The sequence below is a fragment of the Zootoca vivipara genome, chromosome 6 (genome assembly GCF_965207765.1).
Source record: "Zootoca vivipara chromosome 6, rZooViv2.hap1.1, whole genome shotgun sequence".
Lineage (NCBI taxonomy): Eukaryota > Metazoa > Chordata > Lepidosauria > Squamata > Lacertidae > Zootoca > Zootoca vivipara.
This window is the reverse complement of record NC_142589.1, coordinates 92,079,338-92,105,961: the sequence shown is the minus strand read 5'-3', so window position 1 is coordinate 92,105,961 and position 26,624 is coordinate 92,079,338. Positions and strand designations below refer to the sequence as shown.

At 49.1% G+C, this 26,624-nt stretch overlaps 1 protein-coding gene across 3 annotated transcripts in view; it reads right to left on the bottom strand.

The window, feature by feature from the left end:
- Window positions 1-25,036, bottom strand: part of STK11 (serine/threonine kinase 11) — a 63,336-nt gene extending 38,300 nt beyond the window's left edge. For 2 of the 3 annotated variants that reach the window (XM_035118028.3, XM_088673042.1), the window contains exons 1-4: window positions 21,841-25,036; window positions 4,653-4,736; window positions 2,866-2,955; window positions 831-963 (exon numbers count right to left, since the gene is read on the bottom strand). In XM_035118028.3, coding sequence (XP_034973919.1) covers window positions 831-963; window positions 2,866-2,955; window positions 4,653-4,736; window positions 21,841-22,124 — 591 coding nt within the window. In that variant the 5' untranslated portion in view covers window positions 22,125-25,036. Of the gene's footprint in view, window positions 1-830; window positions 964-2,865; window positions 2,956-4,652; window positions 4,737-20,423; window positions 20,585-21,840 lie in introns of those variants that run through there. The other variant, XM_060275327.2, reaches the window with a different exon arrangement.
- Window positions 25,037-26,624: the final 1,588 nt, after the last annotated feature.

The window sequence follows — 26,624 nt, the reverse complement described above, 5'->3', positions numbered from 1 at the left end:
TCCCATCATTTGTTGTTTGGACTGTTCCATGTCATTCTTAATAAATGCTTTTGTTTAAAAAATGCTTTCAAGCTGATGCGAAGTGAAGCAAACAGGCTTCGCTCACGGCTGTGCCCCAACGAGTGGCATTTGTGGTGCCACTGAACAGGGAGGTGGCATGAAACTGCCATAACCTGCAGCTAACAAATGAGTTTGATCCAATCCCCTTTCAAAGGCTTGGATAGCTCAGTCGGACAGCTGGGATAGCTCATTTGGTAGAGGACAGGACTCTTAAGTCTCAGGGTTGTGGGTTCGAGTCCCACATTGGGCGAAAAGATTCCTGGGTTGGATTGGATGACCCTTGTGCTTCCTTCCAACTCTACAATTCTATTAACTTAGCAGCTGTCACCTCTACAGTCACAAACATGTATAGGGGCCCTTGAGAGATAGGCCTTACCTCTTATATACCCCAAAGCTCACTGTACTCTGTAGATTTTCTTCTTTAGGTTCTAAAAATACCAGAGGCCTGCTCCATAGTAACCAGGGAACAGGACCTTTTGAGTGTGGCTGCCCCTCTTCCGTGGGTCAACCACTATCCACACTTCTGGAAAAGCTTCATGAAACAATGACATCTTCATTCAGTTAACAAAGACATTGTTGTTTCAAGAAGCTCTTCCAGCCAGATGAGAAGTTCTATTGCCTCGGACATTCCTTCTGTATTGCTTCCAAAAAAATCTCTCTTTTGTTATTTGTGTTACTTTCTTTTTAGTGGTTTATGTCCTATGCTTGTAAACTGCCTTGGTGCATATCAAGAGGGATACATGCATAAGTATGGGAGCTCAAAAACGTACCTCTGCCACGCCCAGATCCGAAATCTTCAGCGTCCCATTGGTCGTGAGCAGGAGGTTTCCTGGTTTGATATCCTTGTGGACAATCCCTTGGCTGTGCAGGTATTCTAAGCCGTCGATAAGCTGGCAGAAGTACCTGCGTGTGAAGAGGGGAGGCGGAGAGGGAAAAACCTGGATTTAAAAAGGACGCAAAAACAAATTCATTGAGATTCAAGTAATCATACTGCTCTATTCTGCCTTGGTCAGGCAACACCTGGAGTCCTGCATCCAGTTCTGGGCACCACAATTTAAGAAAGATATGTGCAAGCTGGAAGGTGTGCAGAGGAGGGCAACCAAGATGATCAAGGGTCTGGAAATCAAGCCTGATGAGAAGCGGTTGAAGGAGCTAGGTTTATCCTGGAAAAGAGGAAATTTGATTGCCATCTTCAAATATCTCAAGGACTGTCACACGGAAGAGGGAACAGGCTTGTTTTCTCCTACTCCGGAGGGTATAACCCGAACCAATGGCTTCAAGTTACAAGAAAGAGGATTCTGACTAAACATCAGGAAGAACTTTCTGAGGATAAGAGCTGTTTGACAGTGGAACAGCCTCCCTCGGAAGGTGGCGGACTCTTTCTTCCTTGGAGGTTTTTAAGCAGAGGTTGGAATGTAGTTAAAGATTCCTTTAAACATGGACATCAAAGAGAAGGAATCTCATTAGCGGCTGGAAACTTGTCAAGAAACTTCTGAGTTATGACGCAGTTATAATTTAGATTCCGCCATATTGGAGACAAAGCCAGCTACGATATTAGTCAAAGGGGAAGAGAGCCATAAATAAGACATTAGATGTGTGTTTATAGTTCTGACCTTGCAAAATCTCCCCTGAAAAGGCTATATTGAGTAGCGATCTGGAGAAATCATCACAGAGGCTTAAAGATTTCATTTAGGGGGACTGCTTGAAGATGGCAGCTGCTGGCTGTAAGGATTTTTGGATTTCTGGACGAACTTGGCAAGATACCAGCGTGCGAAGAGACAGTGCTAATTTACAGAGGAATCATAGGCATAAATTCACACAGAAACATATACGGTTTGGTCAAACTTGCTTGCTCGAATAACTCAGTGGCTTGAAAGAAGATAGGATTTTAATATATTATTGGATAAGATCTGGACTATATTGATTAGAAATGCAGTGACTATAAGAGGACTAGGCTTTCTGAATCTGATGCATGGGAAGTCAAATTTAAATTTGTATAGTTTGGCAGAAGATTTGGATTAATTGTTTAATTGATATTTGTATAATTTGAAAATGGATTAGATATTTAAATTGGAAAATCTAATAAAAATGTTTATTTAAAAAAAGAAGGATGCCAACGCCTTCCTTGTGTGTATGGTGTGTGCACGTGTTTGGCGACAAAAGGCATCTGCGCTTGCTCCAAAACATCAGTAGCATAATGATTCTGTGGCAACAGGAGCCCCGGAGAAGGGGAGACAAAAGGTTTTCAGGAGTCAATGTAAACAGGAGTGAGGATGCCAAGGTGATCTTGCAATAATATCAGGAGGAGAGAGCAAGGGAAAACACAAACCCTTGGCCCAGTAGACATCTATTGACACCTTTGGTCTTAATAATAATAATAAATAAATTATTATTTATACCCCGCCCATCTGGCCAGTCCTCCCCAGCCACTCTGGGTGGCTTCCAACAGGATATTAAAAACATAGTAAAATATCAAACATTAAAAGCTTCCCCAAACAGGGCTGCCTTCAGATGTCTTCTAAATGTCAGGTAGTTGTTTATTTCCTTGACATCTGATCGGAAAGCATTCCAAAGGGCAGGCGCCACCACTGAGAAGGCCCTCTGAGTTGGCCTCAGTGTGCGGGCTGAACAATGGGGGTGGAGACGCCCCTTCAGGTCTACAAAATTATTATTATTATTATTATTATTATTATTATTATTATTATTATTATTATTATTATTATTATTCAGTTTCCACTAGCACCAAAGCCAGGACTGCTCAGACAGGGCAGGCACATGAAATGGCACCCGCCTTGCTTAACTTACCCATGCGCTTGAAAGACGGGAAACTTTTTGTCAGGGACGCTGTCCAACATCTCCTGCATCCCACACACGCAGTATTCCATCACCATATACGTGAGAGGATGAGTTAAGGAAGCAGCAGCCAGGCAGGGTTAGAAAAAAAAATCAGATATATAAGCTGATCGTCAAATGGCGCCTGAAACCTAGGTCGACGAAACACCTAGTCGCCATTCTCCCTCCCCCACCTCCCAGGAATGAAATTTATTATTGTTATTGTCAGGGGGCCTCCCTACAGGGAGCCTCCCCCCCCCCATCATCCTGACCAGCACTTCGCCCAGTGAAAGTGGCAATAACGGGTCAGGGGGAGGAAATGAGGATGGGAGCGGAGTGGAGGAGGCACGGCTCAGCCATCTATCAGAGCCCCTGCACCACTCCAGCCAACAAGTAGGAGAGGGAGCACAGCCGCTTCCGGTGCCCAAATTGAGGCACGCGCCCAAACGCAAGGTTAGAGGGAGGCGTTTCGGGGTGCCCAAGCTTTTATGCTGGCCCCAGAGCAGAAGGGCGCCATTGCTGGATTCTGCGAGTGACTAGGCGGTCATGTTTTCTGCTATCTCTGCACTGTAAATAGTATGCACAATAAACCATTAAAGACAGAACGGACTGGAGCGTCTTTACTTGGGAGCAGCCGCAACAATCCCCTGAAGAAGTGTGCATGCACACGAAAGCTCATACCAAAATAAAAACTTAGTTGGTCTTTAAGGTGCTACTGAAGGAATTTTTTTATTTTAATCCCCTGACAGTTATTATTGTTCATTTCACTTCTATACCACTTCGTATTTTAAAAGGAGGGGGAATCTCAAAGTGGTTTATGACGCATTAAAACATTAAAAAAAATAATCCCGAACAATAGAAATTCAAACTTCAAAGAAAATATTTCAGATCCTTCTCTAACGGACATGTTGCTTCCCCCCCCTATTTATCTGCCTACATAATTTATAGATCTGCCCCATAGCAGACGTGCTCTAGGAAGCCAGTGGGGTACAGTGGTTAGAGTGTCAAACGAGGACCTGGGAGATCAGGGTTTGAATCCCCACTCTGTCATGAAGCTCATGGGCTGACCTTGGAGTCAATCACAGCCTCTTAAACAGTGATGGCCAAACTTGGCCCTCCAGTTTTTTGGAGATTACAACTCTCATCATCCCTAGCTAACAGGACCAGTGGTCAGGGATGATGGGAATTGTAGTCCCAAAACAGCTGGAGGGCCAAGTCTGGCCAGGCCTGCTCTTAACCTACCTCGCAGGTTCGTTGTAGGGAGCGTGAACCATGTACTCCTTGGAGAAAAAAGGTGGGAGATAAAGGCAAGGAATAAGCTCTTTTGCTTTCCTGCTTATGAAAGCTGGTGGGGCTAGCCAGACGGAGATGTCACTTGCCAACCTGGCACCCAGAAATCTCTACGTGGTCACAATTGGACCCATGCCAGCCGCAAAATGCGCCTGGTGAATTTCGAACAGTGTAGCCAGGCCAAGGATTTAACAGAGGGATCAGCAGGGGGGTAAGGCCAGGGCTATTGGTCTACCTTGCTCTGATGGGCAGGAGTTTTAGGTAGCGAAATGTGTCTCCCGTCAACTGCCACCTGATTCTTTTAACTGAAGATGACAAAGACTGAACCCGAGATCTTCTGCACACCATGAAACGGGCGAATTCACTCCTTGGGTACCAAGGAGCGAAGAGGCTTAGATTAATCCACGAGGCTCGCGAGAGAGGGGAAACAGACAAAGCCTGAAGCCGTACACGCCCCGGAGAAAGGATATATCTTCTGCTTCTCTTCGTTGTACAAGACGTCAACCAGCTGGATGACGTTCTTGTGCCGCAGCCGCCGTAGGAGCTGGATTTCCCTGGAAGGAAAGAGAAAGAGGAAAATCTATACATGCAGGTGACCAAAGCAACCTCCTCTTTGCAGAGGGAGTCAAGGGAGGACGCTCCCTTCACTCTAAGAATGAATTCTGTTCCTGTTGCTGCATGGGCAGAGAATGGAGGCTCAGAGGCTGTTCCTTGTTGCAGGCATTGCCGCAGGTTGCTCTCTGAACCCACCCACCTCTAAGAACATCAGAAGAGCCAGCATTCTGTTCTCACAGTGGCCAACCAGATGAGTGTATTATTCTATATCCCAACGGGAAACCTACAAGCAGGATTCGAGCACAAGGGCACTCTCCCCCCCTGTGATTTCCGGCAACTGGAATTCAGAAGCAGAGCACAGCCATCCTGCCTGGTAGTACGGTAGCCATTGATAGTCCTCTACTCCTCCACATAGCACTCAGCACTTGTGGGTCCATGCGTTTGGGGGATAAAGCACACATATGCAACCTAAGGACAGCAGAAGAGCCTGCCAGATCAGGCATGTACAACTCCTGAGAGACTGTGATCTACTCCCAATATAAAAAAAACTGGCAGTGATCTACTCATTGTCATTGGAGGGAGGAGGAGCGTGCGTGGGGTGGGTGGATTGCCCAGAGTTGCTGAGCTTTTATTTTTTGCAGAGGAGTGTCCAGAGTTGTTGAGCCCAGAGTTGTTGAGCTTTTTTGGGAGTAGGATTGCCCAGAGTTCTTCAGCTTTTATTTGTGTTAACTTTCGGTAAAATTTAATCCCACGATCTAATCCTGCATCCTGTTCTCACAGTGGTTAGCCAACGTAAGAGCAACACTCTCTCTTCCTGAGATTTCCAGCAACCAAAATTCGGGAGGATTGTTGCCTCCAACTGTGGAGACCAGAGAACAGCCATCCCAGCTAGTAGCCACCAATAGCTCTCTCCTCTTTTAAAGCCGTTCTGGTCAGCCCTCTCCCCTCAGGCCACCACCACCACCACCCCGAGCTGCTCAAGGCAGGGGAACTACCAAGAAGGCACCCTCTGCTGATCTTAACTCACAAGTGGATCTGTAGGGAAGGCTACCTGTCAGCTATTGGGGGACCGGGTCTTTGAAGGCTTTAAACACGAACGTGAGCACCTTGAATCAGGCCCGGAAATGAACCGGCAACCTAGATATGGTACCCTATGGCTAAGTGATGTGGGAAGAGAGCCCTGTAGCAGTTGGCGGCAGAGGGAGCTGGTGGCGTATTTGACTTCTTCCAGAGGATACAACCAGAGGCACCTTGGAATACGGACACTTCAGCAGCAGAGTGGGGGGGAAAGAGTATAAAGCACGGGTCGGCAAACTAAGGCCCACAGGCCAGATCATACCCAATTGTCTTCTAAATCCGGCCCATGGACAGTCTGGGAATCGTTGTGTGGGTCGCCAGCACATGCGTTCTTTCCCTCTCTCTCACATGATGATGATGGCGCCGGCGGCGCCTCCTCCCTCCCTCCTCCTGGCTTCTCCCTGCCCTGCCTAAAGGAGGAAGGGGGCTGGGCTTTGTCGGTGCCAGCCCCTCTCCGGAGCCCTTTCACGTGCCGCTCATTTTCCCTCTGCCGCTGCCCCCAGCCCCTGCCACTCACAAGACACAAGAGCCGCGGTTGGCTGAGCGCCCCTCTCGAGCAGCCGCCATTTAAAGCAGCCCCTCTCCAGAGCCCTTTCGCGTGCCGCTCAACATCCCTCATTCACACACCCCCAAAAAATATAGACCAGCCCCCCACAAGGTCTGAGGGACAGTGAACCGGCCCCCTGCTGAAAAAGTTTGAGGACCCCTGGTATAAGGCAAGGAACAGGACAACAGGTTTAAAAGCTCACTTGGGCAGGAGGTTCACTGGATGAGCTGCTGGCAGTCTTCAGTGTTTGAAACTCAGTAATGTAAGATTGAGCTGGGAAAGATAATCCCCTGCCTGACGGCCAGACAATACTGAGCTAGACAATACTGAGCTATACGGATGGGACCGTTGACTTGACTCGGTATGAAGCAGGTCCCTATGCCACAAGCTTTATTGCTTGCAAGTCCTTCTCCGCGGCCTCGAGCTTCCCCTTCTTTGCAGGAACGGCATGTTGGGAGAATCCTGGCTGGCACTGTCTTGTTGCGAGGGCTTGCGCAAAGTGTTTTGCAAAGCAGCTGCAAGGCTAAACTAGGGACGCAAAGGGGCGCTTTGATTTCTAGAGAAACCGCCCCCTCCCTCCCTCCCACCCTGCGCCTGGCCTTCCTCTGCGGTTCAGGCTGCCCGTTCTTGGCAACCTCTGTTGCTTCATTCTCACACCCAAAAGCTCGAAAACAGGAAGAGCGACTCAGCTCTGTGTCAAGCTTTGGGGAAAGGGAACAGCTGATTGGCAGCAGAAAGGGAGAGAGAGAAAGGCGGCTCGTGAGGAGGCCCCGTCTGCAAAGCAGAGGATGCCGCACTTGTACAAGGGGACAGACTGTTCCTTCCTGCAGTTTTGGGCCATGTCTGCCCACCCCCCACCCTTCGGAGCAAGGCCCTGTGCGCTTCCTGGCTCACTCCCAAGGTAGATGTTGTGGACAGCTGCAGTATTCTGACAGTGCAAAGTGCAGGACACCCTATAAAGGAAGCTGTAGCCGGTCACTGCTGCTATCTCTGTGTGGCTGCAGCTTGGACAGACACCTTGGGTTGAGCTGCTAGCCCAGGGGTAGGCAACCTAAGGCCTGCTGCAGGAGAAAAGCGCATCAAGGGTGCCCGGGACAAGGTAACTATTGCAAGCAAGCCAAGCCACACACACAAACACACCAGGAGAAAACACACACACAGAGTCTGGCCTGCATCCCTTTCGGGAAGGGCTGTAGCTCAGTGGCAAAGCATCTAGAAAGTCCCAAGAGTTCAACTTCCAGGTAGGAATGTGCTCCTGCCTGAAACCATGAAGAGCCGTTGCTGGACCAGTATTCTTCAACCTTGGGTCCCCCCCCGATGTGGATGGACTGCAGCTCCCATCATCCCTGACCATTGGGCTAAGCTGGCAGTGGATGATGGGCATGGTAGTCTACCCGCATCTGGGGATCCAAGGTTGGAGAACATCGGCGTAGACCAGGCTTCCTCAAACTCAGCCCTCCAGATGTTTTTGGCCTGCAACTCCCACAATCCCTAGCTGGCAGGACCAGTGGTCAGGGATGATGGGAACTGTAGTCTCAAAACATCTGGAGGGCCAAGTTTGAGGAATCCTGGTGTAGACAATATGGACCCCCAATGATCCGACTTGGTTGAAGGCAGCTTCCCATGTTCCTTCGCATGCAGCAGTCAAATTCCCACAAGTGAGTGAAAACTCACCTCTCAGTTCACCAAAATGTGCCCAAATCATTTCTGGGAGTGAGGAAGAGAGAAAAGACCAGTATCACGTACCGGGGATGTGGGGTGGGGGGGAGAGAAGCTTATGTTTGCAAGCCCCTCTACAATCTAAGGCACAGCTGAGGAAATTTTCTTGGCCCTGGGGGCCACAATTCTCTGCTGAGCCATCTCCAGGGGCCGCATTCCCGCAGGGCCAGAGGCAAAAATTGGACACAGTAACACATGTAAATGTTATCCATCTACAGTAGGCTACCTTTCTACTCGTGGCCCCTTTTTTGCATCCTCCATCCAGCCAAAAGAGGGGCATCCGAGTTCGAAGGCATGTGCCATCTGGACAAAAAAACCCCAAGGAGGTTGCAAAGCAGAGGCCAGTGAGGGGCGTGGCCTGGGGAGCGTTCCAAGGGCCAGACAGAAAGGCCTGGAGGGCCACAGTTTTTGCTCTTGGGCATACAAGTTCCCCCATACAGAGCCTAGAGGTTTCAGGGTACTTAGACTCATAGAGCAGAATCATAAAATTGCAGAGTTGGAAGGAACCCTGAGGGCCATCTAGCCCAACCCCCTGAGACTCAGGGATCTCAACGAAAGCATCCATGACAGATGGCAATCCGATACTTCCAGGCCGCAGAGGGGCAACATGTTGGGCAAAGGTTTCAAAGGATTTGGAACTCTCCCAGGTCCTACCACTATACCACCCTGCTTTCCCAGAGTAGAGTTGTACCTTGAAAGTCAAATGCCTCGCAAGACAAATGTTTTGGCTCCCAAACGCCACAAATCCGGAAGTAATTGTTTCAGTTTGCGATCGTTCTTTGCAACCCGAACATCCATTGCAGCTTCCGATTGTCTGCAGGAGCTTCCTGCAGCCAATCAGAAGCCATGCCTTGGTTCCCGAACGTTTTGGAAGTCGAATGGACTTCCGGAATGGATTCTGCTGAACTTCCAAGGTACGACTGTACTTCTTTGATGGGGCAGCTCTATAAATTAAGTAGGTAAATGAATAAATAGGCGGAAAGCCAATTGTCTGAAATATTTTCCTTGAAGCTTGAATTTGTTTTTTTCTGGATCGTTTTATTTGATGCTTGAATATGTTGCAAACCACTCTGAGATTCCCCTCCCCTTTAAAATAAAAAGTGGTATAGAAATAAAATTAACAACAACAATAATAATAATCTCATTCAAAGAAAGGCGCCTAAACATTCTGTTGTGACGACTGTAACCCAGGCTTGAGGGGCTATTTGGCAATTAGCCTTATATATATATTGGAGTTTCTAACACTGGCTTTGTAACCCAGGGAGAAGAATCCACTGCATTCAAAAATCACATCCCTGCTGAAACATCTGTAGAGCCCCAGGTGGGTTAAGGCTGGGCCGAGGCTTCCCCACAGACTGTCTACCTCCCAAACACTTTCCTTAGGACTTCTTCTCTGGGCCCGCCTTCAAAGCTCCGGCCAGCATTGCCCTAGCAACGAGTTCTTTAATAGGACAAGAAGTCCGCCACGCAGCCGACAGGTTCACGCAAGGATCTCCCTCTCTGTTTACCGTCACCATGACAAGGCAGGATGTCGGAATCTGGCCGGTAGCCAAAGGCAGCCAGATGGCCAAATCAGCAAGCGAAAACCAGCGGCAGTGGGAGAGAGAGGAGGGGAGAAGAGAAAAATAACTCTCCCCTGGCGTGATCGAGAAGCTTCTCCTAGAGAGCCAGAGAGGGACGTTTGTCCCCAGCCATTAATTCTGGTGCGCTGTTCTACAGTATTGCATGGCAGGGTACAGGAACTCAAAGCAGATAACTCTTTTCACTCTGAGAGCCACATTTCCTCCCAGAGGCCACAGACTGGCAGTGTGAGGGGCCAGGGGCAAAAGTGGGTGGAGCAATATGATGTTTTACCTTTGTACAATAGGTTAGTTGCTACACACATGCTGAAACAAGCAAGCAACATGATTGAAGTTCAAGGACTTATTTCTAGGCAAAACCACCTTAGGAGGGTGTGAAACAGGGCAGGGGGTGGCTCAGGCCCCCGGGGCCTTCCCTAACCTGACCTGGAGATGTCAGGGCTTGAATCTGGGACCATCAGAGGGTTGGATTAGATGACCCTTGGTGTCTATTCCAGCTCTACAATTCTATGATCTTATAGCCATTCCCACTATGGTACATCACTTAAAAAACAAAACCCTTGTGGACCAATTAAGGGCACCTATCCACCTATCTGTTGTTGTTCTTAAACCCAAAGCATCTTGATTAACCGACTAAAACCAATATGGTGGGCCGTCCAAATAAGCCCACAAAAATTTCCACACCCGTATGTTATCTCATTACTGATAGCCATCCTGCAAAATCACAGAATTGTAGAGTTGGAAAAGGACCACGAGCGTCATCTAGTTCAGCCTCCTGCAATGCAGGACACTTTTGCCCCATGTGGGGCTCGAACCCACAACCTTGAAATTAAGAGTCTTGTGCTCCAGGACTGAGCTATCCCAGGAATGATGGGGGTGGGTGGGAACCCTTTCCAGATTGCAAAAGTTTCCTTAACAGCTGCCTAGAGGAGATCTTGTTCACCATGGGAGAGCCATTAAGGCTGGGCCACTGCAAACACACACACACACACGCACACAGAGTAAAGTCATACATCCACATTCCCAAGAACTCCCTGGGAAGACGGACGGACTGCTAAACCACTCTGAAAATTGTAGCTCAGTGAGGTGGATAGGGGTCTGCTAACAACACTCAGTATCTTTAACAAACCACAGCTCCCAGGATTGTTTAAAGTGACAAGGCACTGTTTTAAACGTCCAGTGTAAAAGGGGGCCTAGGATAGACACAGAATACCATACAGCAATGACCCCCAAAACAGGAATTTTGCACTGCTGTGCTTTATGCTTTGGAACGTAACGGCTATTTGCACACAGCTTAAGACATACCAGTACACACACACACACACACACACACACACACACACACACAGAGCCCTTTAGAAAAATGCTCAAACGTAAACAAACAAGCCGCTCCCCTCTCTTCGAATACTCTGGGACACCCAAGGAAGCTGGACAGACAAAAGTAACTCCTCCTTCACAGAGCACATGGTCAAATGATGACATTCCCATGAGAGGCCAACAACTCTGAAGACTCTAAATGGGGATTAGACCAATTCACTGAGAAAGAGGAGGCTAGGAGGAGGCTATCAATCTCTAGTGATGGAGGAAGCTGCTGTGAATTGCGCCCCCCCCCCCGACCTGATCCAGCAACCAGACCCTTTCAATGTTCTTAATTGCTAACATCCAATACTGAGATGAGGGGTGCGGGTGGCGCTGTGGTCTAAACCACAGAGCCTAGCACAGGGGTCCCCAAACTAAAGCCCGGGGCCCGGATGCGGCCCAATCGCCTTCTAAATCTGGCCCGCGGACAGTCCGGGAATCAGCATGTTTTTACATGAGTAGAATGTGTTATTTTATTTAAAATGCATCTCTGGGTTATTTGTGGGGCTGCCTGGTGTTTTTACATGAGTAGAATGTGTCCTTATATTTAAAATGCATCTCTGGGTTATTTGTGGGGCACAGGAATTCATTCATTTCCCCCCCCAAAATATAGTCCGCCCCCCCACAAGGTCTGAGGGACAGTGAACCGGCCCCCTGCTGAAAAAGTTTGCTGACCTCTGGCCTAGGACTTGCCGATCAGAAGGCAGGCGTTTTGAAGGACGGGGTGAGCTCCCGTTATTCAGTCCCAGCTCCTGAAGACAAACGCTGGCTCCCTCGGCCTATAGAGCGAGATGAGCGCCGCAACCCCAGAGTCCTCCACGACTGGACCTAATGGTCAGGGATCCCTTTACCTTTAATACCGAGATGAAGGTCTACCAGGCTTGTGTGTTGAGCACGCTGCTTTATGGAAGTGAGTCATGGGCAACCTACACCCACCATGAGAGATGCCTCGAAGCCTTCCACATGTGCTGCATCAGGAAGATTTGGGGTATCTTGTGCCAGGACAGAATTCTGCACAAAGATGTGTTCTCCTGAGCCACATTCCCAGCGCTTTCCCACTCCTGTCTCAGCGACGTCACGTCCACAGAATGGAAGACGACAGGATCCCCCAAGGACATGCTCTATGGGGAGCTGGCTTCCAGCCCCAGGCCTACCGGCACGTGGCATGAAAACTGGCAATGCCAACCCTGCTGTGGGGGAACCCCTTGCAAACGACCGCTGTGTCTGGAGACAGGAGTCAGGTTGTGCATCCACAGCAGTGACCAGAGGAGGAACAACCTCTTGGGGGAGCAAAAAGAGAAGAAACACCCTTGTGCATCTGCAGCAGCACAACCAGACGCCTTCATCTGCCCTGGCTGCAACAAAACATGTCTATCCTGCATTGGTCTCTAAAGCCGCAGCAACCTTCCAACAGCTTGGCGAACTCCCGAGACAGACGGATGCCAACAAATTCCAATGCTGCCTTCAAGCTGGTCTTGGCCAGGTTTGACTGGGGTTGACACGAGCAGGGGAAAGAGAAGGGGAATGGAAAGAATGAAATCCTGCCCTACGCTGAGCTGCAAAACCCGACCTCAGAGGAACTAGGCGCACCAAAGCTAAAAAGGAACTGGAAAGGCAGTGGATGTCCAGGAAGAGCTTCTCGCAACGTAGCAAAGGCCAACAGCTGTTGCTTACAGTGCCGCAAGATGGGCCGCAACAGATGCAGGGGCCTAAACTTAGCAAGGGACTCTCAATTCTTCCACCTTCACTGGGAACTCTTCATTATGCTCACAGGGGTAGAAAGCATGCTGCCCTCCAGGTGATCTCGGACTCCAACTCCCATCAGCCCCAGGAGCCAGCTGGGTTAAAGGTCAGGGGTGATGGGAGTTTTCGTTCAACAACCTTTGGAAGGCACAGCCACTCAGGCTTGTCTACACTTTCCTAAAGCTGTTTTGTTTTTGTTTTGCATTGAGAAGCTTTTCCAGCTGGATGAGAAGCACTCCCATTTCAGGTGTTGGAATCGCGGCATCTAGTCCAACCCCCTGCGATGTTCATGCTGTGTCACTTTTAAACCTATACCCAGTTGTCCTTGCAATGCCTGCAACTTTATTTCTCCTGTTTTTAAGGGTGTGCCTGCAAATCTCCCTGGGACGATATACGTGGAAGGTGATGTCACAAATTAATAAATAACAACAAGAAGAAGAAGCAGGGTCTTAAACAGAGGCACTGACTTCACGGGCAAAAGCCCGGAGGTAATTGCTGGGGTAGCTGCCTGCCAGGCTTAGTCATGTAAGCCCTGGTAAGGGAGCAGGCAGAATCACAAAACCACAGCATTGCAGAGTTGGAAGGGACCCTAAGGGTCGTCTAGTCCAAACCCCTGCATTGCAGGGATCTTCTGCCCAATGTGGGGCTCGAACCCATGACCCTGAAATTAAAGATTCTCATGCTCCACCAACTGAGCAAGGCAAAAAAAGAGAAGAGTTATGGAGGAGGGTACTTGAAAAGCACACAGCTCAGAAATAACACAACACGCAAATAAAATGAGGACTTTAACCTTGCAGGCGTTTCCATTCTCTGTTGTGAAACTTAACACATGCAACTTATACAATGGTACCTCAGTTACAGACCCTTCAGGTTACAGACTCTGCTAACCCAGAAATAGTACCTTAGGTTAAGAACTTTGTTTCAGGATGAGATCAGAAATTGCGCGGCGGCAGCGTGGCAGGCCCCATTAGCTAAAGTGGTACCTCAGGTTAAGAACAGTTTTAGATTAAGAACAGACCTCCAGAACAAATTAAGTTCTTAACACGAGGTACCACTGTACAGGGTGAGTCTTTTAAAAGAGGCCCGTGGAACATGTGTACTCTGTATCCACAGGGCCTCTTTTAAAGGACTCACCCTGTATTTCTAGGCCTTATAGCTTTGCCAAAGCTAGCTGTGGGCTCTAGAATTATCCAGAAGAGGATAAACGACCCTGGAGGTTAAGTCCAGTCAAAGGCGACTAAGGGGTTGCGACGCTCATCTTGCTTTCAGGCCGAGGAAGCCAGCGTTTGTCCACAGACAGCTTTTTGGGTCATGCGGCAAGCAGGACTAAACCATTTCTGACACAATGGGACACCGTGACGGAAACCAGAGCGCATGGAAATGCTGTTTACCTTCCCGCCAGAGCAGTACCTATTTATCTACCTGCACTGGTGTGCTTTTGAACTGCTACCGGTAGGTTGGCAGGAGCTGGGACAGAGCAACAGGAGCTCACACCGTCACACAGATTCGAACCACCGACCTTCCAATCGGCAAGCCCAAGTGGCTTAGTGGCTTAGGCCACAGCACCACTCGCGTCCCTAGAAGAGGATAATGCTCTACATGGAAACTTTCATTGTCAACAGCTAGGGTGAAGCTCTTCTGTATTTAAGCTGGTATATCCAGAACGCTGGAGGTAGTGGGGAGGGGGTGCAGGATCCACAAAAGGAGAACTATGCACAGTAATCCGACATCAGAAATAGCACATTATCCAGAAACCAGAACACGAACATTTCAGTCCACCAGGTCACTCTGTTCCTGATCTTATCTGAAGGCATCTGCCCCAGAACAAGAGAACTTTGGCATAAGGGTGCTGAGTCAAAACCTCTATTTCCCCCCATTTGTGTCAGAAAAAAAGACAATGGCTTTCTGCCTTGCTATGAGGGTTAATTTACTTAGCAATACTACTCGAGATGCATTATTACCTATGAATGCTGCTGCAAAGGGCCGTTTTGCCTCTATTTATGCTCTAACTGAACTGTCACAGAGTGTAACTTTTGCATTCCATTGCCAGCTAACTCCAACCTTTACATTAGTGTTAGAAACGCAGATATATGAGCTATTCTCTGCATGGTTTTTGAATAGAAATGAAGTTTGTTTCAATCTTTTTCTACTAGCCTAATGTCTATCACTTAAAATTTATGGTTGCCTTGGTTTAAGAACAGCTTAGTTTATGAACAACTTGGATTAAGAACGCTGCAAACCTGGAAGTAGGTGTTTTGGTTTGTAAACTTTGCCTTGGAAGCAGAACATGTTTTGCTTCCTGTTGAGTGTGTTCCATATGTAAACCGAGTCCCCCACTGCTATGGGAAAGCATGCCTTGGTTTAAGAGGGTGGGGTATAAATAATAAATTATTATTATTATTAAGAATGCTTTGGTTTAAGAACGGACTTCCAGAATGGATTAAGTTCGTAAACCAAGGTACCATTGTATATACCACCCTATACTAGGGTTGCCGTATTTCAAAAAGTGAAAATCTGTACACAATTCGTTTTGCCCAAATTTGTTGAGCTTTTTCTTTTGCAAAATCTCAAAAGAAATTGAAGCAATGACCGGGAGATTAGACGTATGGCAACCCTATCTCTGCATGTCACAGGGCAGGGTAAAATCAGAATATAAAACCACAAAATACATAATCAATATAAGAACAAAAACAACCCAATAACACCCCCCCCCACTTCCTGCCTATCTGGAATGTAAAGCATGTGTGAACACTTGCAAATCATCCCTAATGCTTTTGGCCTGTGGTTCATGCAAAGGAGAGAGATCCCTGGAACTAAACTGGCCTGGGAGGGAGATACACCCCCAGGATGTGAGGAAGTGGCAGCCTGTCTCTCCTTCCTTCTGATTAAATTGCATTTGCCAAAGAGGGACATTCTGAGTAAACAGCACTTGCAAAAGAGAGGTGAGAGAGAAGAGAAACAGAGAGGGGTGGAGATGGAGGACCACAGCATGCTTGGAGTTCAATTCCCATCATCGCAAAGGGGCTGATGAGAGCTTCAGCTGAAACATCAGGAAGGTGCCAGGGTGGCACAGAACCACCTTCTCAGCCTCCTGCACACATGAAACCTCAAAGGGCGATGCAGATATGCTGGATTTTTTTAGGGTAGTTTAAATCCCCCGCCCCCCAAATCTCATTTTTTCCAGAAGCGGAAAGGAAACCTGGTTCTGAAGGCCTGTCTGAAGAAGTAATAACAGAGTGAAGCTGATTCAAAGGCGGCAGTGCTTACAGCCTCCCCCCCCCCCAAAGATGAGCCAGGCGCAAAAAGATGAACAGGGGAGGCGAACGTCTCCATCCAGGCGTTTATCCAAGATTGCCTAAAGAGGCAGAAAAACCCCACGGGGCTGATGCTCAGCAGATGCCGGAACAAGCTGGGTGGATGCTGGCTTTGAAAGAGGCATCCAGCTTGGTTGGGGGGGGGGGCAGGGGTTGGCACTGTGGCAGTATTTTCAGATACCAATACCTGGGTTGTTTTTCGGGGGGGGGGTTGATATGGTGGACCCTCGTATTTCAAAGGCCTGGGAGAACTGCATAGGCACATGGAGGAAGGAAAATGAAGGCAGGCAGGTCAGGATGCACCAGCCCAGGGGGGCAAATACTAGCTGGATTAGACTCCCCCAGTAATATGCAAAACTGACACAGAAATGCAGGGACCTGTCTTATACCGAGTCAGACCCGTTGTTCCATCTAGTTCAGTGCTGGTCTCTACCTGCTTTTGTACTACAACTCCCATCATCCCTAGCTAGCAGGGCCAGCGATCATGGATGATGGGAACTGTAGTCCAAAAGCAGCCGGAGACCACGTTGGGGAAAGACATCAGCGGTGGGCCAACCGAGCCTACCGATGGTGAAATCAATTATTTTAACAAAGCCAGCATCAAAATTAAAACCATGAAGAGCTATAAAAAGGAGGGTAAACACACAGTCTCAGTCTCTAGCAGCCTCCCACAACCTGAGCCCCTCTACATGTTTTAAATCAGGCTGGTGGGAGTTGTGGCCCAAAATGTCGGCTAGCGCTCATGGAAGTTAAAGATGTAGAGCAGGGGTCGGCAACCTGCAGCCCACGGGGGTTGCTTAAACAGCCCATGAGCCGCTCCCGAACCGAGCCGCCTGCTCAGCGAGCCCCAGCGCGCTGAGCTAAACCAGCACAGGGTGGAGCAGGGACTTCTATGGCGCCAGAAATCGATCCAGCACACGGAGCGATCTCTGTGGACGTGAACCGGCCCAGGCAAGGTAAACCTTGCAGACCCCTGATCTAGAAGTTGGGGGAAGGCTGGTCTATGTAGAACAGCAGTTGGAATCGTGCTCGGTGTGCCTGCCTGTAAGCATGTCTCACTGGCCTCTAAAGAACCTTCCCCCACAAATGAGGATAGCGAGCAATAGGAATTTAGAATCGTAGAATTGTAGAGCTGGAAGGGACCTCTGAGGGTCATCTAGTCTAACCCCCTGCAATGTAGGAGTCACAGCCCAAAAAACTTCCCCAGCTCCCTCCACTGTTCCTCATAAGGCTTGGTTTCCAGACCCTTGGTAATCTTGGTCTATCTCCTCTGCCTGCCTTCCAGCTTGTTAAGAATGCTGTCCAGAACTGGGAAAGTGGGTCTGACCAATGCAGAATAGAGTAGTACCATCACTTCCCTTGATCTCTGGACACTAGATTACTGTTGATGCAGCCAAGAACTGCATTAGCTTTTTTTGCTGCTGCAACACACTGTTGAGTCAAAGATAGACAGACAGACAGACAGACAGACACACACACACACAGAGAGAGAGAGAGTGAGGCAGGGATGAAGACCCTCGGGTCCTCCAACTCACACCCAGTGCTCAAAACCCCTCAGAGGCCAGGCGTGTTTTGTGACTTGTGTGGGTCCAATTGCGTCCACATGGAGATCTCTGGGTGCCAGGCTGGTGACTGACATCTCCATCTGGCTGGCCCATCCAGCTTTCTTAAGCAGGTCAGCAGAAGAGCTTATTTACTGCATTTCTCTCCATCCTTTTTCTCCAAGGAGTACATGGTTTACGCCAGGCATCCCCAAACTGCGACCCTCCAGATGTTTTGGCCTACAACTCCCATGAACCTAGCTAACAGGACCAGTGGTCAGGAATGATGGGAACTGTAGTCCAAAACATCTGGAGGGCCGAAGTTTGGGGATGCCTGGTTTACGCCCCCCTCCGTTAATTCCTATGACGACCCCGTAAGGTAAGTTAAGAGGCTGTGACAGATTCCAAGGTCACACCGTGAGATTCCTGATGGGAGTGGGGATTCGAACCCTGATCTCCCAGGTCCTCGTCCAACACTCTATCCACTGTACCCCACTGGCTTCCTAGAGCACTTCTGCTATGGGGCAGCTCTATAAATTAAGTAGGCAAATAAACACAGTGGTACCTCTGGTTACGGACGGGATCCGTTCCAGAGCTCTGGTCGGATTCCAAGGTTTCCACAACCGGAGATTTCTGTTCTGCGCATGCGCGAGCAGCAAAACCTGGAAAAATACTTCCGGGATTGCTGCTTTCGCAACCAGAAGTTTATGTTACCCGAGGGTAATGTAAGCTGAGGTTCTACTGTATGGGAAAAGAAAAAATGTCACTTTCAGAAGTACAGTATCTGAAATATTTTCCTTGAAGCTTGCATTTGTTTTAGTCTGGATTTTTTTATTTAATGGTTTAACATGCTTGTGATGTTTTTCTTTAATATATAAAGTGTTATTGAAATGAAATGAATAATAAAAAAATAGATTCCACAGCAAGAAAGAAAAGAAATGTGCCTAGACATTCCATTGTGGCGACCGCAACCCAGGTTTAAGGTGCCATTTGGCAATTAGCTTACATACCTGAGTTTCTATCATTGCTAGCAACGTCTGAAGGGCCACAGGCGCCTGATAAGGAAACATGGGTTGCCTCTACTGGCTGCAAAGTTCTCGGCCCAGGCAAGTCTCAACAGCACTGCACTGTTTTCCTAGGCTGGCAAGGACGTGGCAAGGCTTGTTCGCCAGCAGGTCCCAGGACAAGTTACAACAATTAAAAAACCAGTATTAAACACAGGCAGATCAGACTGCAGGTACAAGCATAGGGTGCATCCTGGAAAAGGACACGCGACGTGTCAAAAGGCCAGGGTAAAGAGGTGCCCCATCGGTCTTTGCTGAAAGCTGTCCAGTGAAGGTGCCAGGTGCAGCTCTGTGGGGAAGGAGTTCCACACCTCAGCCTGCACAAGTGAGGTTATCTTGGTTAAGCAAAGCAGGAGGAGATGCCGCTGGAGTTTACACCTGCACAACCAATCCAGAGGGTTCATGCTGCCTGGCCAATTGCAGAGGCAGATATTGCACAAAGGGAGGGAGGGGGGCACTCTTTGGCCCTCCAGAAGCTGCTGGAATACAACTCCCATCATGTCCAACCACTGACTGGGGCAGATGGGAGTTGTAGTCCCAGAAACATCTGGAGGGCACCCAAGTTAATCACCCTTGTTCTTGAGCAGGGGGCAGCAAACCTTTTCAGCTGTGGGCCGGTCCACTGTCCCTCAAACCTTGTGGGGAGCCGGACTATTTTTTTGGGGGGGGGAGAGAATGAAAGAATTCCTATGCCCCACAAATAACCCAGAGATGCATTTTAAATAAAAGCACACATTCTACTCATGTAAAAACACAAGGCAGGCCCCGCGAATAACCCAGAGATACATTTTAAATAGAAGGACACATTCTACTCATGTAAAAACACACTGATTCCTGGACCGTCCGCAGGCCGGATTTAGAAGGCAATTGGGCCAGATCCGGCCCTTAGTTTGCCTACCCATGTTCTTGAGGATACCTGCCCAATACTACAGTCAAACCTCTACTTACCACTACCTCTTCTTACAGTTGTTCCAAGTTGCGACTGCGGCAAACCCGGAAGTAACCGGCGGGTTTGCTGCCGTTTGCGCATGCGCAATTGCCGTTCACACATGCGCAGAAGTGGACAATCACCGCCCGCGCCTGCCCACAACAGCACCTCTCCCAGCGACCCGTTTCGACCTCTGGACGAACCTCCGGAACAGATTATGGTAGCAAATAGAGGTTCCACTGTACTGGGGAGAAACTGCTGCCCAGGAGGCCACTTTGAACAACCCACGAGCACAACAATATCAAACCACGCAGGATGCCTCCAGCAGATGCCGTCGCATTTTCTATAACTTGCAAGCCAGTGGGTTTGTCTAGCTCCGATCTATATTCCAGCTCTCATTTATTTTTGCCAATTCTGGTTATTCCCTGGGAGGTGATTTGCTCAAGTGCACCCCACCACTGAAAAGTGCCAGAAAGTGAAGCTGGGAAGACACTGGCAGGGAGATGCCCCTCCACCATCACAGATCGAGACTTCCCTGGCACAGACAAGGCACAAAAAGAAACCTAGAGAGACTCACAAGTGAATAGGGTACAGGAGCAGGGGCCCCCTAACTGTTTCTGCCTGGGCTGTCGCCCAAAGCACCTTCTGACAGCCCTGAGAGGGAATCCATAACTGTTCCTCCTGCCTGAGGAAACAACTCCGACAGACAATTGGCACCAATCACCACCCAGCAAGTACACATCCGAACACGGGAGTTGAGCCAGCCAGTAGCAGACCATAGTACAGTATTTGCAAATCGCCCCAACCCCCTTACCTCCAACTGCTGTCCCGTGGGACCCCCATAGTCAATCCTGGAGCTCCAACTTTTACGACAGAAACGCCAGCAGGTGGCTGTTTTCTCTGCTTCACAATCACACATTTTTCGAAAGTACAAACCATTTTCCTTTCGAAGGCCACATAACCTTAGGGGAAGGGGGAAGGGGAATCCGCTGTAGGCCGGAGCCGAGCAGTGAGAGGGGGCTGGGCCGAATGCAGGCATGGCCAAATATGGCCCTCTAGCTGTTTTGGGACTACAACTCCCATCATCCCTAGCTAACAGGACCGGAGGTCAGGGATGATGGGAATTGTAGTCCCCAAACTACATGGAGGGCCATGTTTGGCCATGCCTGGCCTAATGTGTGCACCCATCCCTTCCTGCAACCACTTCTCCCACCTCTTTGCTATTAGGCAGAGGGCAGCATATATCCTCCTAGGCCAGAGGTTCCCAACACTTGCTGTAGGAAGAACATAACAGCCTGCCTGCTAGATCAGGCCAAAGGGGGGGGGGCATCGAGACCGGCATCCTCTTCTCACATTGGCCAAGCAGACGGCCCCATGGGAAGCCCATAAGCACGACCTGAGTGCAAGAGCAACTTTCCCCCCTTCTGAGTTCCAGCAATGGAAAATTCCCTCCAATGCAGGAGGCAAAACACAGCCACCGGACAAAACCCATCGATAGCATCCTCCTCCTCCTTCAATTTATCTAATCCTCTTTCAAAGACATCCAAGTTGGCAGCCATCACTACGTCTTGTGGGAATGAATTCTGCAGTAAAAGGTAAAGGACCCATGGAAAGTCAAAGGCAATTCTGGGGTTGCGGCACTCATCTCACTTTTCAAGCCGAGGGAGCTGGTGTTTGCCCGCAGACAGCTTTCCGGGTCCGTGTGGTCAGCAGCACTAAACCACTTCTAGTGCAACGGAACACCGTGACAGAAACCAGAGCAGCGCACGGAAACGCCCTTTACCTTCCTGCCACAGCGGCACCTATTTATCTACTTGCACTGGCATGCTTTCAAACTGCTAGGTTGGCAGGAGCTGGGAGATCACTCTGTTGTGGGGATTCGAACTGCCGACCTTCTGATCGGCAAGCCCAAGAGGCTCAGTGATTTAGACCACAGTGCCACCCGCGTCCCTGGCATTTCCGTGCGCTCTGGTTTCCATCATGGCATTCCACTGCGCCAGAAGTGGTTTAGTCTTGCTGGCCACATGACTTGGAAAGCTGTCTGCGGACCACCACCAGCTCCCTCAGACTGGAAGCGAGATGAGCGCCACAACCCCATAGCCGCCTTAACCGTCCAGGGGTCCTTTACCTTATTCTGCAGTGACGTGCTACGAAGACATACCTACTCATTTTTTGTAGGTATGGACCCACCCTCCCCCCCAAACCCTCCCCCCCCAAACCCCAACACTCACTTTTTAACATTGGCCTCCCCGTTGGGGATCCTCCGCAGCTTCTTCTTTTTCAGGATCTTGACTGCTCTCCTACAGAGGGTTTCGGAGTCCAGCATCTCCTTGACCTTGCCGTAGGATCCTTCCCCAAGCAGGTCCCCCATCAGGTACTTCCCTATGAGCTTTGCCCTTTTCCGGCGGGGCTGGTAGATCACTTCCGTAGAGTCTATGCGGTGGATGAAAGTATCCATGCCCACCGAGATCAGTTCGCTTTCGACAAACATCCCCAACTGCTGGGAATCCTCCATCGCGAATCAAAATGACCCAAGCCTGTTTGTGTTCTACGACGACGAAAACAAGTGTGCGTGTGTGCCAAAGTTTAAAAATCCACTTTCCTGGTGTATCGGATGCTCCCTTTTTACTCCCAGTTTTTTTGGGGTGGGGTGGGTGTGGAAGAAGGATGTTCAGCGAAGGTAAATAGGGATTCCCAAAAAGATTGTACAAACGTTTTAACTTCCAAATGAAAAATAAAAGCCTATGAGAACTTTTCTCTCGAGCCCAGGAGGGCCCTACAGAGATCCAGCACCTCGTTCCAATACTTATAGAGCTTCTCTTAAACAATATGTGGAGGATGGGGGAAAGCAACAAAGTTGATTTACAGTCAGCAAAAATCTTGTTTTTGCTCCTCCAAGTCTTTCACATCAGGTAATGTTCTCCTGAAGAAGTCCAAGGTGTTTCCCCCCTTCCTTGAGGACCTAAATCATCTTCAAGAATACTTCCTGCGTTCAGAAACAGAAAGCTAGTCTCTCGGAGGGTGTTCCATTGCTAGCAAGGCATGGCAGCTCCTGTTTCCAAACTGTGAGGTGAAGAATCAAGGTGCCCAAACCCACCCCTCGGCTTTGACCACTCTCACCACCCAGCTACAACCTCCGATGAGAGTCCTCTCAGCCGTTCGGAAGCTGGAACCAAGTCTTTTTAAAGGAATTTTCAATACTGATTTCAACTGCTTCTCTTCCACACTTGACAAAGGTTCGAGGCCTTCCGTGTCTAGTAGGTACTACCAGGGGCATCCTTCAACCACTTGGGGTCTACCTGACACATGATGTGTCACCCCACTGCTTCAGGTATTAAGGCAGGCAGGCAGGCAGCGCAAACCCTATTCAAGTCTCCCAGAACTAAGCACCCACAAAAAGAGAGAGAATGGGATGGTGCTTGAGCAAGCTCTCCTGAGGCAAGTTTAAGCTTACACAATTCATCTAGCTTAAGCAACTGTCTTGAAAAAAGAGGGGAAGCCTCTAAACATCCTGCTCTTGGGGAACCCCCTCTACCTTCAAGCTATACTGCAGCAACTCCAGGCTTTTGAAGGCATCACTCAGAACAGATTGATCCCATTAGTGCCAGACTCCTGACCGATCTTGCTGAGTAATTAAGTCCCTTTCTGAATGGACACGCACACAGTTCTGTTTATGTGGCCTTCCGATCTAAATAAGGAAATGCAATGTGATGTTCACAAGCCCAGAGAGTCAAGAGAAAGTTATCCTTGGCACATGAGTGGGGAAAAGAAAAAAGAAGGAATTGAGAGATTTTCCCTTGACAGGTAATTGTACCGTTCCCACAAGAGACCAAGATGCCTGTCAAACAGGTGGGGAGAATATTTACTTGGGGGGGGAGAGAAAGTTGGCTCTTTCCTCCCAAATCCCTAATGGGGCTCTTCTTTCTTTTGAAAAGCTTCAATAATCCCCAAGTATCTTCCTCTTGACAAGATTGGCACCCACAAAATTAGGGAATCCTTATGTGGAGCTTCCTCCCTCTACAGGAGGGGCGGAAGGGAAATCTGTAGTATGGGAGATGCCTCAGAGGGGAAAAAATGTTAAGGGACAGAAAGTACCTGGTCCCTTCTCAGCCAGAGAGAACTTAAGAGCTAAAAGGAAAACAAGTGCCAGTTGGGATTGGGGGTGGGAGGCAGCTATAACACTTCTCTCAAATGGTGGCAATTAATGAGGGCTACACAAGGGTGACAGCTCTCTGCAAAGGCAAGTGGGGTGAGGAAGAGAAAATCTGACCCTAATAGAAGGGGCAACAGAAGCGAAAAAATAACACCACCACAAGGGAAGAAGAGGTAAGGGTCTTCCCTTCTCAGAAGAATTTCTAAATTGGAAAAAGGGGAGGGGGAAGAGGGAAGTCGGTTAACGGAAACACCTCTGCTTAACGTAATACTCTTTGACTTAATTCCCCGTCACAATTTCTAACAGGAGGAATCACTAACCCGTCCACAAAAAAAGAGGCAAGTATCCTTTCAACTCAGGATCACTCCTCCCCAATGAAAAAGGGGGTTCAATTCCTCATGAGATTCAACTTAAAAAATAGGGTGGGGAGAAGGATCTTTCCTCAAGAAGGGTCACTGGCTGTCACCCAAGAGTTCCCTACAATTTCTTCCCCAATCTCCCCCTTTTACGAATGGGGTGGGAGAAAATAAATGTCACTAATTGGCACACACACACACACACCCAAAAAAAAGAAAGAAAAAGAAAGGGTTGGGAACTGGGATTAACTAATGGACTTTCACGAATAAAAATTGGGGAAGAAACTTTCCTCCGTAAGGGGAGGGAGGGGAAGAAGGGCCCTGAATTGCCAGAGCAGTCAATTAACAGAACTATCAGTAGATTTGCCTTCCCTAAAGGACAGGCTACCAATCTCCACCCCACAAAACCCCAACACCAAGTGTGTGTCAATATATATATATTTACACATACACACACACTTTTCTCTATTTAAATAAAAAATATAAATTATATAAAAATAGCTTATTCCACCACCCTCCCGTCCACAAACACACAGATCCTCTCCCCTCCGCCTCCCCCCTGCAAAGAGAGCCCCCCCCCAAACTTCCTTCTCACACACACACGGCTTAAAATGAATATGGGGAGTCTGCTGCTTATGAGGGGGAGCCTTCCCCACCCACCCCAGGAAAAAAAATAACTAGGCCCAAGCCCTGCGCTCAAGTAGCAGGGGGGGGTGAGTGAGAGTCCTTTTGGGACCCCTCCCCCCTCGAGCCTGACGGGGAATAGGTGGGTGGGATGGGGGGGGCTCTGCCGCTCCCCAAGGGGCGGCTATGTGGGGGGCTGGCTGGCCGGCTGCTCCCCTCCCCTGACTACGTCAAAGCCGCCTCGCCCCTCTCCTTGCCTTCCTGCCGCCGCAGCTAACACGCCGCCGCCATTTTGTTTACCTCCCCCCTCCTCCGAGCATGCGCAATCCGCGCGCTCTAGTACTGGCTAGGGCCAAAAAAACCACAAAAATGATGCCCCGCCCCACCGCAGCGTCCTCTCGCTGTCATAGGTCATTTCCCCTCGTCGTTCTCGCCCGATTGGCTAAGCGGCCTCTGCCTCGCCTCGCGGGAGGTGGAGGAGGAGATTGGTGATTGGGTGATTGGGGGCGCGGGGCGGGGGGGAGCGGGGTTGCCATGGGGACGCGTAAGGGGAGGCCGGCTTGGGCCTGCTCGACGCCTAAGAGGTGAGTACGCGCGCTGGCGCCAGCCAATGGGGTTTGACCCGCCTGACGCTGCCGGACTACAACTCCCACAATCCCCGGCACGTCGCCTAGTCAGGCCGGGGCTGATGGGGGTTGTAGTTCGAGATGTCTGAAGGGAATAAAAGAGGAAGGAAAGGACACGGTTGAATATGAGCCAACTCCTAGGGGCTATGGCCCCCACAAAGTTAACGGCCATTCCCATTCAAATGACGTGTGTGCGATCAATAATGTGTGGCAAGACTTACTTGGGCTCCCCCCCCCCGATATTATATTCAAGTTGGCACCCCTGAATGGTTGGCATCAGTCTGTCTCAAGAGGCAGCGCAGGAATGTGCCATTGGGAGTGAAGTCAAACTACTGTACTGGGGACTGGCAGCGGCCGATTATTGGTCCTTCCAAATTTCAGCAGTGCCTTGCGCGACAGCAAATTTCGGTGTCCTCTCTCACCACCTGTTCTCATTCACTACGTAGGAACCGCTACAGCGGGAAGGTAAACGGCGTTTCCATGTGCTGCTCTGGTTTGCCAGAAGTGGCTTTGTCATGCTGGCCACATGACCTGGAAGCTATACGCCGGCTCCCTCGGCCAATAATGCGAGATGAGCGCGCAACCCCAGAGTCGGTCACGACTGGACCTAATGGTCAGGGGTCCCTTTACCTTTACCTATGTACAGGTAGGTAGCCGTGTTGGTCTGAGTCGAAGCAAAATAAAAAAATTCCTTCAGTAGCACCTTAAAGACCAACTAAGTTTATATTTTGGTATGAGCTTTCGTGTGTGCATGCACACTTCTTCAGAGTTCTGAAGAACTCTGGTCTTAGTTGGTCTTTAAGGTGCTACTGAAGGAATTTTTTTTATTTTGCTACGTTATATGTAGTTTACAAATGCTCATTTACAAAGCTATTGCACTACCAAGTTTACTGTACACTTGTGAAACATGGGCTGCTTGTAAATACCATCTCCAACTCCTTGGAAGATTCCATCAACGGCGTCTCCGAAATAGCTTACACATCACTTGGGAAGAAAGGCGAACTAATGCCAGTGCATTGGAAGAAGCAAAGATCCCCAGTGTCGAAGCAATGATTCTGAAACATCAACTTCGTTGGACTGGTCATGTTGTTCGGATGCCTGATGATCGTCTTCCAAAGCAACTCCTCTATTCCGAACTTGAAAATGGAAAGCGTCATGCTGGTGGTCAACAAAAGAGGTTGAAAGATTCTCTCAAGGCAAACAAACAAACAAAAAAATGTAGTATAAACACCGGCAACTGGGAAACACTGGCCTGC